Source organism: Sardina pilchardus, chromosome 8, assembly GCF_963854185.1.
Source record: "Sardina pilchardus chromosome 8, fSarPil1.1, whole genome shotgun sequence".
In the NCBI taxonomy this organism is placed as follows: Eukaryota; Metazoa; Chordata; class Actinopteri; order Clupeiformes; family Clupeidae; genus Sardina; species Sardina pilchardus.
Window position 1 is genome coordinate 27,137,174 of NC_085001.1, and position 12,500 is coordinate 27,149,673.

General features: G+C 41.1%; 1 protein-coding gene across 3 annotated transcripts in view; it reads right to left on the reverse strand.

Moving 5' to 3' along the window:
- Nucleotides 1-7,313, reverse strand: part of ikbkb (inhibitor of nuclear factor kappa B kinase subunit beta) — a 35,778-nt gene extending 28,465 nt beyond the window's left edge. The window contains exons 1-3 of one of the 3 annotated variants that reach the window (XM_062543449.1): nucleotides 7,236-7,251; nucleotides 6,824-6,884; nucleotides 5,804-5,917 (exon numbers count right to left, since the gene is read on the reverse strand). In XM_062543449.1, coding sequence (XP_062399433.1) covers nucleotides 5,804-5,908 — 105 coding nt within the window. In that variant the 5' untranslated portion in view covers nucleotides 5,909-5,917; nucleotides 6,824-6,884; nucleotides 7,236-7,251. Of the gene's footprint in view, nucleotides 1-5,803; nucleotides 5,918-6,823; nucleotides 7,085-7,235 lie in introns of those variants that run through there. The other 2 variants (XM_062543450.1, XM_062543448.1) reach the window with 2 other exon arrangements.
- Between the last annotated feature and the right edge of the window lie 5,187 nt (nucleotides 7,314-12,500).

The following is a 12,500-nucleotide window of genomic DNA, read 5'->3' on the forward strand; positions in this document are numbered from 1 at the left end:
TTATCGCGTTTAGCCCCTTCCTTCAGTTGCAGCGTCCCCCTTTGCTAACGCTGGTTTTGAGCTAAAGCATTTCTACGGTAACATCAGTCTGACATCAACAACAGTCTTGCTCACTCCACCGCACACCCGAGACAAGTCAATTAAACGTCAGACTATCGATATACATGTCCGTGTTGATAGAATAATTTTAGAAATAAAACTAACCTTGCAACTCAATGATTTATTACATTTTGAGGGACTAGTTTCTCAATATCAATCCGCCACTGCCATACAGGGAACAAAGTAGGCTATTGCAATGCGATGCAAGGTTAGTTTTATTTCTAACATTGTTCTATCAACACAGGCATGTGCATCGATAGTCTGACGTTTTAATTGACTTGTCTCGGGTGTGCGGTGGAGTGTTTTCAGTGGCAGGCTGGATGTTACCGTTGACTTGCGTTATCTCAGCACCTAGGTTAGCACGAGATGAACGCTGCAACTCAAGGAAGGGCAGAAATTCACTGAAAATGGTCTTCACCGACCTATATCATCCCGACTAAGTTGGAAATGAGGTCCTATGTCCAAAATTCCGAACTATTGCTTTAAAGGTGTGGTGGGAGATCTTTGGAGCATCCTCTCTGGAGCATTTTTTTAACATATTGCTTGAAATACTCTTTACACCCCCAAGTTTTAACTCAAAAATGAAAAGTTTTAGTGGCCTCTATACGAACACTTCAGGAAAAAACACTATCCAATCATACTGAACGGACTGTTAACGATAATTGAATTCTGATGCATCTATCAAACTGCAATCTGCTCCTCCCTCCCACTCGTGAACAAGCATTGCACGTTCCTGTTCTCCAGAGGCGTGGCTTCGGGGGTCTAAAGTCTAAAGAAAGGGGTTGGGACTTTTGACCTGTGTATTTTCAAAATGCAGCTTTGCTGGAATCGTTTCCCAGGATCTTCTACCCTACCTGTACCTATATATTTTATGTAAAGCTATATTGAAATGTGCTGTATTGTGTTGTTCATGATTATCCTAAATCCTAAAACATGTGTCATCTCACGATAATAAGAGTGTAGTTGAAGACATGCTTACATTTTAACTGCAATATGGGCTGTCCTTGAGAACCATGTGCCTCTTACCATAAGAACAAGCATGGTGAGTTCATACCTTAGGTACTGAAGAGGACCATGTAAATGGTTGATGATGATCAGGATTACCTTTCTTGGATCAATATTTGTACTTTTACTGTGGTAGTGGTGAATGGCTAGCCTGACGAGCCAGACCCACATCAAGATGTAGGGTCTGGACACTCACCGTAGACAGGGCTCAATCGGAGGGGTGGGATAAACAGTTGTCTTTCAAATTCCCTCCCTGCAATAGGATAACGCTAAATGAATCATCGTCTTTTTTTCAAGTAGCAGGATGCGTAACCTTCCCTCTCCACGCAATAGGATAACGCTAAACGAATCATCTTCTTGTTTTCAAATAACAGGATGCGTTACCGTCGCAACTTCTGGTCGCATGTCAGTCACCATTATGTTAAATCCACCCACCGACTCTATACACGCTGTGATTGGCCTGCTGGTTTTTCGAGTTCTCAGCTCCCTGGCTCTATGGATCGTGCCTAGACTCCCCCGCCAGCCAAATTACATTAGCTGCCGCTAGGGGCGTATAGATTTCTAGGCTAGTGAATGGCAGTATTTATCTCATAATTTATGTAGTTGTTGCAAAAAGTGCAAAAATGATCATGCTATCAACCTGAATTGTGTGTGTGTGTGTGTGTGTGTGTGTGTGTGTGTGTGTGTGTGTGTGTGTGAGAGAGAGAGAGAGAGAGAGAGAGAGAGAGTCTGAGTGAGTGCAATTGTGTACAGTATGTGTGTGCATTTGTGTGTGCACAGACACACACACACAAACACACACACACACACACACACACACACACACAGGCATAACTTTGTAATTTGTGTCCACAATTCAAATTTAACACAAATTTGGCAAGTACGTACACACATGCATATGCACACACACACACACACACACACACACACACACACACACACACACACACACACACACCATTCATATTCATATGCTAAGCCTGTGCGTGCAAAGATATGTGAGGAAGAGAGCAAAAGGATGTCCCAATGTTACTCTTTAGCCATGGCTATGGCTCGACCACGGAGCCCATAGCCCGGCAACAGGGGCCTTCCCCCTGGGAAAACTACCGGGAGTGGCACTAAAGTATGCACAGTGTCCTCCAAGCTCTTCCTCTGGGTCAATGGCACAACTCATGCTTTGGTTTGTGTGCCTTCCAATAACAAACAAACAACGGAGCCAAGGCGCCGCTAACGGGAAGCATGCGGTTCGGGCACAGCCTCTCGGACCGGGGTACAAAAAAAAACGATGGAAACTTTTTGAAACCGTGGAAATCGGGAAAAGGTCTCTGTCCGGACAAGTGACCTTGAGCTGAGCTGGACGTCACACTGTAAAATGTATGAGTTGCCCCCCACCCGTGTCACTTCCTGTGATTTCATCACTGCCTCATGCAGACCCTCCCCCTCACGCCCTTCCGCTGTGCCAACCCACCCACCCATCTCTGCCTGTAGGATTCCGCCCTGGAGTTGTGCCAGTCCAAATCAGTCATCCACACAAATAAAATCAGCCATCATCAGGAAGAACGCAAGTGAGGGGGGTGTCACACCCAATCTCACATACAGTGACCCCAATGACAGCCAACTGCTGGCTGAGGTCAGTCCGAGGAGTGACATCACATCACCGTGGTGATTGAAGGAGGGAAGTAGTGAGAAAGTAAAACATTAGAATAGGAAGTGTGAGCCAGTGAGTCAAACGATGAGTGAGCGCAGACACAGTAAGTGTGTGTGTGTGTGTGTGTTTGTGTGTGATTGTGCGCACACATGTGTGCGTACGCGTGTGCATGTGTGTGAGTGTAGATGAGGCAAATGTGCTTTCATTAAGCTTTCCCCATACTGCGGTCTATTCAAGCTATTGTTTAACATAGTTGCTAGGGTTACGGCCTCGACTATGTCATGCTATGCTAGGTCTGTGTGCCAGGCCACAAAAATCACCAGAGCTTCATAGAGGAAGTGATGTCGCTGGAAATGACACACTTCAGAAGCTGTGATTGTCTCAGCTGCATCCTCTTCACCAATATTGTCACAATTTATTTAAAGTAACTTTTTATGTCACTAAAGTAAAGTAAAATATACCCCTAAATATTATCCATGCTATTACTGTACACCTGTGGGTATATTATAATTATACCATAATAATACTATAATATACTTATAGTAAGTTAGTTCAAATCAGTGGGTTTACTTCTTCATACATACCAGGTCTTCTGGGCCATTTTTATTGCAACACTGTGCAGTTCTTTTAACTTCAAACTCATTTCATTGCCACACTGACTTACAATAAGTCTCTCTTACAATAAGTATCTCAAACGTACAATAAGTCTCTGTCATTTCCAGTACTCGCCCACATCTGGTGTTACAGTACATGTTGTAACGTCGTCAATGGCCCGTGTCTCCTGTCTCAGTAAGTACAGATCAGTCCAAGCATAATAAAGAACTCCGTATGAATCACATCAGAACCCCATGCAAATCTCCCACAGTCAACTGGCATGTCACAACACAGGGGCCAGAATCAATCTCAGAATGAATGAATGAATGAACCATGAATCTGTTAATGTCGCATGGGTTCACACTCATGTTTAATGGTACATATCTACTAATAAGTTACTTACATCAATAACATAGAAAGAGTATTAAATGCCAGAAATGTGCATAGTATTCAGTGAGTATTGCATTTAGGGGTTAAACTACATTTTATGTAGTTTATAGAACAAATAGTTCTGGTCCATGGTGATTTGAACATTATTGGGATCCCTGCATTACTGTAGATTACTACCCGATGAGTCCAGCCACCCTGAAAGCCCCAATGACCACTAAGGATCATTAAGCTGCAAAACGACAACATTTACTTTATAAACACACTATGCTTTCCTCCCTCATTTCAAAACTAGGAAGAATTATAGTCACGCGCACATCAGAATGGAATACACTTAGAATCACTGTTACAAGTACTGAGTTACCAGCTGTATTAGCTGCTAAACAGATCCATATCTAAAGGGGAAAGGTTGTTTAGATGCATGTCTAGTTGATAAACAGAGAGGGGCCTGTTGTATATCACTTGTTGAAGGGGTGCCGTTATAGCACTTTAAGGAGAACATGTTTACAGTTTAGAGCTGTAGCTGTTGTAGTTTATTTGAGAGAGACGGATATAAAGAGAGAGGGATTGGGATGGAACCAGAGATGGAAAACCCAGCATCGGAAAGTAAAAGTACTCCTGCGCATCTACCTGTGCATCTAAAATAAGCAAGTTTCCTAATAAACTCATCTGAGCTAGTAAGAATCAGCTGGTTAATGGTGAATGGTTCAAGCAACTATGTGAGAGGGCTTCTACTTTCTGAAGCTGGGTTTTGTATCGTTGGATGGGACTGAGTGCATGTATCGCACCACGCCTGATTATGTGCATTTACTGCTTGTGTCCCCACGTATAGCTGTATCATTGTGATATCATCATCCTGTGACTGATTATGAGGTCATCACCGGGAGACAGCGCTCTGTCTGAAGACCACTCTGACTGGACTTCCTGTAGTACAGCCAGTCAGGCTTGATCTATGGCTTCCTGACCATGTCTATAGAAGCAGTGCAGGGAGGTTGGCAAAACCACAACACAAGCCGCAGGGTGGTTCATAGGACAAATGGTTCTTCTCAACAGCAGCACACTGTAAACCAAACCTTTGCTATAAAAATATGAGACACGCTGTTTACAAATGTAACTGAAAGGCAGCAATAAACCGGAGTAGAGTCACATGAGGGTTCGAGAACCATCCCATGATGCCTTGAGAGGCTACTGTTTCTGTAACTGTCAGAACAGCAGAGGTATGGCACAGCATGGAGAACTTGAGGAGGAATATTTGGGTTGGACGTTGTGATCGTAATTACCCAACCTCAGTCAGTCTGCCTGAAATGTTGTGTTAAATCTGAAAACTGGCCTCCGAGACAGTCTGTCTGCCCATGTAGAACTTTGAGAGTCTGACGCACACACATGCTGACATGTTTTTGTTTTTTTTACAATAACTATACTGAATGAATTCTTGCTACTAATCTCAATAGGACACATCAGCATTGTTCAAACATTGTTTTAGAATATTTTTTAAATATATTTTTGATTTCGAAAAGAGTTTAGGTTGTTTTGATTTGCTGTACATTATCATTAATGTTCGCAGCTGATAACTAAACAAAATATCATTTTGAGACTTTCATGCCTTTACTGCATGGTTTAAAACATGCTTGAAACGTTTGCACAGTAGGCCTACTGCTTTGTACTGCCTTTCAATTGCATGTCTTTTTCTTCATTGGTTTGACTGTGGAGTAATTTTTATATCAACCCTGACTCTGTCATCTCCCATTCTTCATGAGAAACATGACAGAGGCTTTCTCTCACTGTGTACTTTGCGTACTCCTCTTCAGTTCATACTCTCATCCTGTCACAGGAAATTATGTCAAAATGAGGAAGTAGGTTTCATCTAGGTGTGGTTAAAGGATGCAGGTGAGCGAACTCACTTCAACTTCCTGCTAGCTGGGATGACTTCCTGTTTATAAATATGTGTGAAACACACAGGTGAGATTTGTGGAGGGTTTGTGTGTGAGTGTGTGTGTGTGTGTGTGTGTGTGTGTGTGTGTGTGTGTGTGTGCATGTGCATGTCTGTAGAGTGATTTGCAGTGTGTTTACCTTATTTTGCCAGCGTGTGACATTGCCGAACCCTCCAGTACCCAAACGTTCCTTCAGCTCCCAAGACCCATATGCCTGGGGTTGAAGAGTGGGACCACGACTCATCTCTGTCCCCTAAACGCACAGAGAGACACACACACACACACATACACAGGTACACATTCATGCACCAACGTATGCGCACGCGCGCGCACACACACACACACACACACACACACACACATCGTACCAACACATACACAGTGGATAGAAGAGCACAAGGGTCAAATTTACCCCATCTCTAACATTTATGCAGCTCTGGCATTGTATTTCTATCTTCTATCATAGTTAAATGCTCTTCATTCTTAGCCATTTGCTCATAGAACTCGTATGAATTATGAAACATAACAGGCCGTGGGTCAGAATGCACCCTGTCTTGCTGTAGCCTAACCACCAGTAAGTCAAACTCGTTTGGGGAATCTTTGCTTATTCTATATTCCATGTGCAGGCAGTTCCTGAGCACATAGCACGTCGTGATTTATTGCTTGTATCCTGTAGGCTAGTGCTCCAGTAGCCTATAGCCTGACTGGCTGAAGCAACAGCCTAGACTAGGCTATAACATTACGTAGCCTATATCTCCGGATTAAATTGATACAGCTGTCTGTAGTCTAAATTATAGGCTACGTCTAACCACGTGGGGCAACTGAATGAAGGCCAACTAACTTTAGTAAAGGTGGTGTAACATGTTTGTGACTTTAGGTTGTGATAGTAGGCTAGTGTAACAAGGTTACCACTGAACTTTGTCTGATAAAGCCTAAGATTAAAATGTCTAAAAATGAAACTGTCGCCAAAATGTTACAACAACCCAGGTCAAGACAAACACTGTAGCCCTACGAATTGACCATTCCCAACTGTCACAATAGTGTCAAACTATTTAACTGAAAGCTTAGATAGGCTACAGTACTTTTACAAAAAGTTGTTAACTTATTGATATTCACGTTTGGTTTCCTGATGTTTGCATACCACTGAAACAAAGTTTACCTTGGATTTTAGCTCCTCCCGCTTTCTTTCTCACACGGCGATGAAGTAGCCTAACCTACACCTTCAGACATACAGTTTAGTATAAATTGTAAGATTTAATAGCCTACTTTAAGATGCCAGCTATTTCCTTATTTTGCGATGCCTGGTGTGGTTGTTGGTATTACGCGCTACTTAGAACATAACAAAACTCGTTCTAAACTACTTCCTGATAATCGGTCATTTCCTGAAACCGACAAATAGCCTAGGCTACTTGACTGAACTGGTAGGCAAAAGACAGGTTCGCTTTGCGACATTCAAAGGAAGTTTTTTTTTTTTTTTTTTTGTAATATTAGCCTACTGTGTCTATTTGTCTACTAACAACGAGAAGCCCCGGCGATTACACAGAATATTTTAATTCATTAAAATGATTTACCTGGTTGGTTCAAAGTGTAGGCTATGGATGTAGAGACCGTCCCCCTCCCCGTGTTTGTGTTGCCCAGGTGGATGAAATCGAAAGTGTCCCCTAAAGAAAGCAATACTAGCCTAAAAGATGTCAGCTATTCATGTCTGTTCTGTGATAGCCTACCTCTAATGTCCTTACTGTAGTGTTCATAGCCTTATAGTAGTAGTAGTAGCCTATTTCCCAAAATAATATGTTATAAAATAGCCTACTACTATTATAGATTGTTCTAATATGTTGTCCCAAAATACTACAAGAATAGTATCATACTTTTCTGTAAGTGTCTGTCCCTTGAGGCTGCAAGAGATGGGGAAAGTTACTCACCATTCTATTAAGATTTGGACATTATTTAGATGCTACACACTATTAATTGCATAATCATTACAACAGCACTACTGACATAGTGGAAATTATTATAGCAGCATGTCATAACAGTTTCTTTAGTATCCATAAACTAGATTCGATAATCCACTGAGTTGATGCATCTATGGGGTCTAGAACCCCATTACTGACACAGTGTGGGTGAATTTAATTACAGTCAACCAGGGATGTAGTGGCGGCTAAACGTAAATAAACATATCCACCTCTGAAATTAAAAATAGAGTTTATCCACCTTTTATTGCAGTTCATCCACCTCTCAAAAGGGCTGATTAATTTCGAATAATTAATTTGAGGAAAAAAATAACTGATTAAATCAGATAATGCAGATGACCAAGCCATTCAAGTCAGTAACCATTAGACTGTAAAATGAAGGAGAGAACAGAGAATGTGCTGCCTACATGCAGATCATTGATTGGAACATTTATTTAAAAAAAAAAAAAAAAAAAAAAAACTACTACTTTGTCAACTCTGACTGAAGTAGGCCTACCACATGCAAAGAAATAGTGTTGACATTGAGGGGAGTGTTAACATATTTTCTTTGTGTCCCCTATATAACTGTGGCCTGAAATGCCTTGTATGTGGAAAAGAAAACCTACTTCCTGAAGCACTTTTTAGTATATTTCTTCCGCATATTAGGCCATATTATAGATATATGTACAATATGTTATGGCCATTATTTGAACAGTGAAATAATGAACTTTAATGTCACTAATGCTGATTATTCATTGATTTGAATGTTTGAATGTTTTAATCGATGACCTACTTTTAACATTATAAAATCACACTATATTATATCCACATTCACAATATGCATATCAACACAGGAATAATTTAATACCTTTGGTATTAAACATTGGACAATAACCTCCACCAACAACAAACACATTCCGAATACCTTTTTAAGATTCCGATACCACATGGCGCTGTCCACTTTTCCGTGATCAAAGAATTCATAGTTTACCCACCTCTTATTTTACCACTACAACTCTGCAGTCAACATATAGCCTATTAATGTATCAGCAAGGTACAGAACTCTTGACCTGACCAGGATGGAACAGTAATCAGAATCAACTATACAGATGATAGGATGGTTGTGATTGCTATACTGTATAGCTTTTCTAGTCATGTCTGCAACATTGCTTGGTCTTTTCTTATCTCTCATCCCTCTATCCATCACACACGCACACACACACACACACATACACACACACACACACACACACACACACACACACACACACACACACACACACACACACACACACACACACACACACACACACACACACACACACACACACACACACACACACACACACACACACACACATATCTGTGCTTTTGTTTCAAACCATTGTTCAATCTCTCAGTAGATCAGCAGTGGATATATTTCCTGCTGTTACGCCCAATACAAGAACATAAAACATGCACCGACCTGGCATTATGTCTCTTAAAACACAGAGTTATGCCAGCTATTGTCTACGTGTGAATTTCTGCCGAACCAAAACACCCTTGACAGAGCAAGTGAAACGTCAGAGGAGAGTGGAAATGACTTTCATCACATATTTATTTTTGTTGTTAAAGGAAATGAATGGCCTTATGCCTTGCTGGGTTAGGGATCATTCATTCATTTCCAGCACTAAGAGGAATTTTAATCAATTAGTTATTTTGGCTTGATCCCCAGTCAGCTCAAGGGCAAGGTCAGGTTTTGTAATACAAATGAATTGTTAATCAATTCACTGAAGGCACATTTTCTGTTGCTTCATACACTGAATTCAAAAGACAGGCATTACTATTACTGTAGCTATGAAACGGTTTTGATTTATTACAATTACATTATAGCCTTTTATTCAGAATGATCTTGATTCTGAGAAATGCTTCCTGAGAATAGATTAATCATTGTGGCCATGCTCTGCAAGAAGATTGGAATTGAGCTGATGAATGCATGCAGCCCACAATTTGGAGGGCCACTCTTGAGGGGGAGTAATATCTGCATTGCCCTACACATTGCACAGTACAGTAAAATGATAATGGACTTCATGTGGCATGTTATCTTTGCAGTGTTGTCTCCCATGCCGAGGGGGAAAAGCCATTAGTTTCGATTTAACAATAACTGCGTTGTAAACAGAGTTGCAGGCTTGTAGATAGTGTGGACCATTTGGTGTAAACACAAATGTCACTCCCACCCCTGCATCAGTAACATGACCGAGGCACGGCAATGTTGTGACGTCCAGACGTGTCTAAGCTCAGAGTGGTCATCTGAGTAGTGATGGTCGCACCGGCGTTGACCATATCGGGAATGTGTACACAAACGTCCCTTCCTGCGTGCTTTCAGAATGCTTAGAGCGTAACTCACTCCAAAAGTGGACATGATACCCAGTCACCGGAAGCATGTAGTATGGATTGTCAAAACATACAGTGTCATTCCCCTCTCAAACTGCCACTTATGTTTCTCCTTTTGAACAATTTGGGGGATTTCTGGGGGCTATCTATCACTTCATGCCCAAATATTCTTGCAGAAATATCACAATGACTATGCCATTATTGTTCGGGGTATTCCGTGCCTCTTTTCATCATATTCACTACACACAGAAACATAATTGAAAATTGCCTTAGAGTTCCTTATTAAGAATTTAAAAATATTCTTGAGTTACTGGGAATTATGGGAAAACAAGTCAACTTTATTTCTATAGAGCATTCATACAGGATTCATTCAATGTGCCTACATAAACAAAAGCAAAGATTAATAGTAAATCAAATCATAAAAAGGCAATTATGATTGAAAATATATTAGGCTACATAATATAATTAAAGAATAATTACAAGAAAAGACACATGGTATTAAAAGACATATTCAGAACTTCGTGATAACAGGATGTGCATTTGATCAGTTAGCAGAAGGCATCTGAGAACAGTTTGGTCTTAAGTTTAGATGTAAAGCTAAATTTGATGCCTTAACATACAGTTTCAGATGTTATCTGAAAGTTGATTCCAGAGCTGACTGTGCAGCCAACAGTTGTTTCACCATGTTTAATTCTACTACTAAAGTAGTAGTATTTTACTAACAATTTTTCACAGGCAACACAGGCACTTTAACACAGGCAAAACTAACTGTGGAAAAATACAATCTTTATAAAATTGTATAACACATTTCCAGAGAACTGTGCGCAGCTTAGTGATAATGTAACATTCAGGCTGAGTATTCCACACTAGAATCAAAGCTCTCCCAAAGATCATAGAGCGCTACACGCTAGAATCTTTGCTCAATTCTGCACTTTCCTTTTGAAACCTCATAATTCACATCATCTATCACAGCATGCCTTATTGAAATACCTCCACACCACACTGCCGCTTGCGCTTGTATTCAAGGCCAGCACCGAGCTTACAAAAAACTAAACGAGACTTGACCTCACAGCAAAAATAAAAAGCCATTACTTTACAAACAGTTTAAATTCCCCAATGAACAGTTTACTGCCAAAATAAGCACTTGAAACCCCACGACCAACAGTCCAGAAACCAGGGTAAACACTTTTTAAACCAATGGCCACTTGAAGACCACAACCTCGTTTACAGGGTAATCATTAATGTGCAACAACAACTGTGCCACCACCACCAACAACAATTAATATTATTGTTATCATTGTCATTATTATTGTGACTGTTTTTTTGGTTTTGTTTTAATGTCTGTTCACTGACTGAACCACATATGCAATTAAGAGTAATCCTTCCAACAATCTAAGCCAATAACTATTGTGGTTTTTGTTGTTACTGTTATGATAATATGTTCAGCATGTTTTTAGGACATGGGTCTTTAAGTTCATAAACAGTTGTAAAGTCTGTGGCAGATGTCTGTTGATGTGATTTGACAGTTACCATCTTCAAAGAGATGGGACAAGACGCCTCCACACCCTCTCAACTAACTAATGGCTCCCAGAGTGCCTATTTTTGGGTCGCTCAGAGCAACCACTGGGCTTTTTATGCCCCATTACTGTAACTGGGGGTGACAGAGTTCTCCATTCTCTGGTAGAATCTTTTAAAAGTTCTGTTCTGTTTTGTTTCTTGTTCCCTCCACTGTCCCTTCTGTTGATGTTGTTGTCTCAGCGTCAGGGCAAGGGATTGAGTGAGTGGGCAGTGCGTTGGCTCTCCAGTGCCCTGTCCTCTTGGCTGCAGAGCATTTCAGGTTGGAATCCTTATGCATATGGAGAGAGTGCTATTTATACAATGGCAGTTGGGGATGATGTGTGTGGGGAGGTCATCTTTCCTGAGCATACAGCAGGTACAGTATACAATACAGCTGAAGATGTGTAAAATGTGTTTTGTTGCTATTTCACTCACTATTTGTTGAGGTCAAACTCTGTCCTGTGATTCGCACCCTGTCTGTTGGCAGTGCCGGCAGGTTCACCACAGCCTGTCAGGGGTTTGGGTTGGCATCAGTAGCTCTCCAACACCCACCCACACACACATGGCTAAGGGCAAGCCCCAGAGCGAGGACAGAAAGGGCAGACTACGGAGGAGGCACACCAAGAAGGGGCCGGCACGGGTGGGGTTGAATGGGGTCTGAAATAAATCCCTTCTCCTGTATTTTATTTTTCCTTTCACCAAATATTTTTTCTTTTAAATTTCTTTTCTTTTCTTTGTTCCCCTTTACTTTCCTTTTTTCCCTTTACATCCAGAGAACAGCCCAAATTAATCTCCTTAGTTCTTTTGTAGGGGACTACTATTTATCGTTTATACTATTTGGGATTTGATACTGACCACCATTGCATAGGGAAATTAGAGAGATGATTTGGAAAGAGGACAGGGGAGTCAGCCAAAGTTCACCCTGATGCGGGGTGCTGTTATCCGTGGGCATACGGT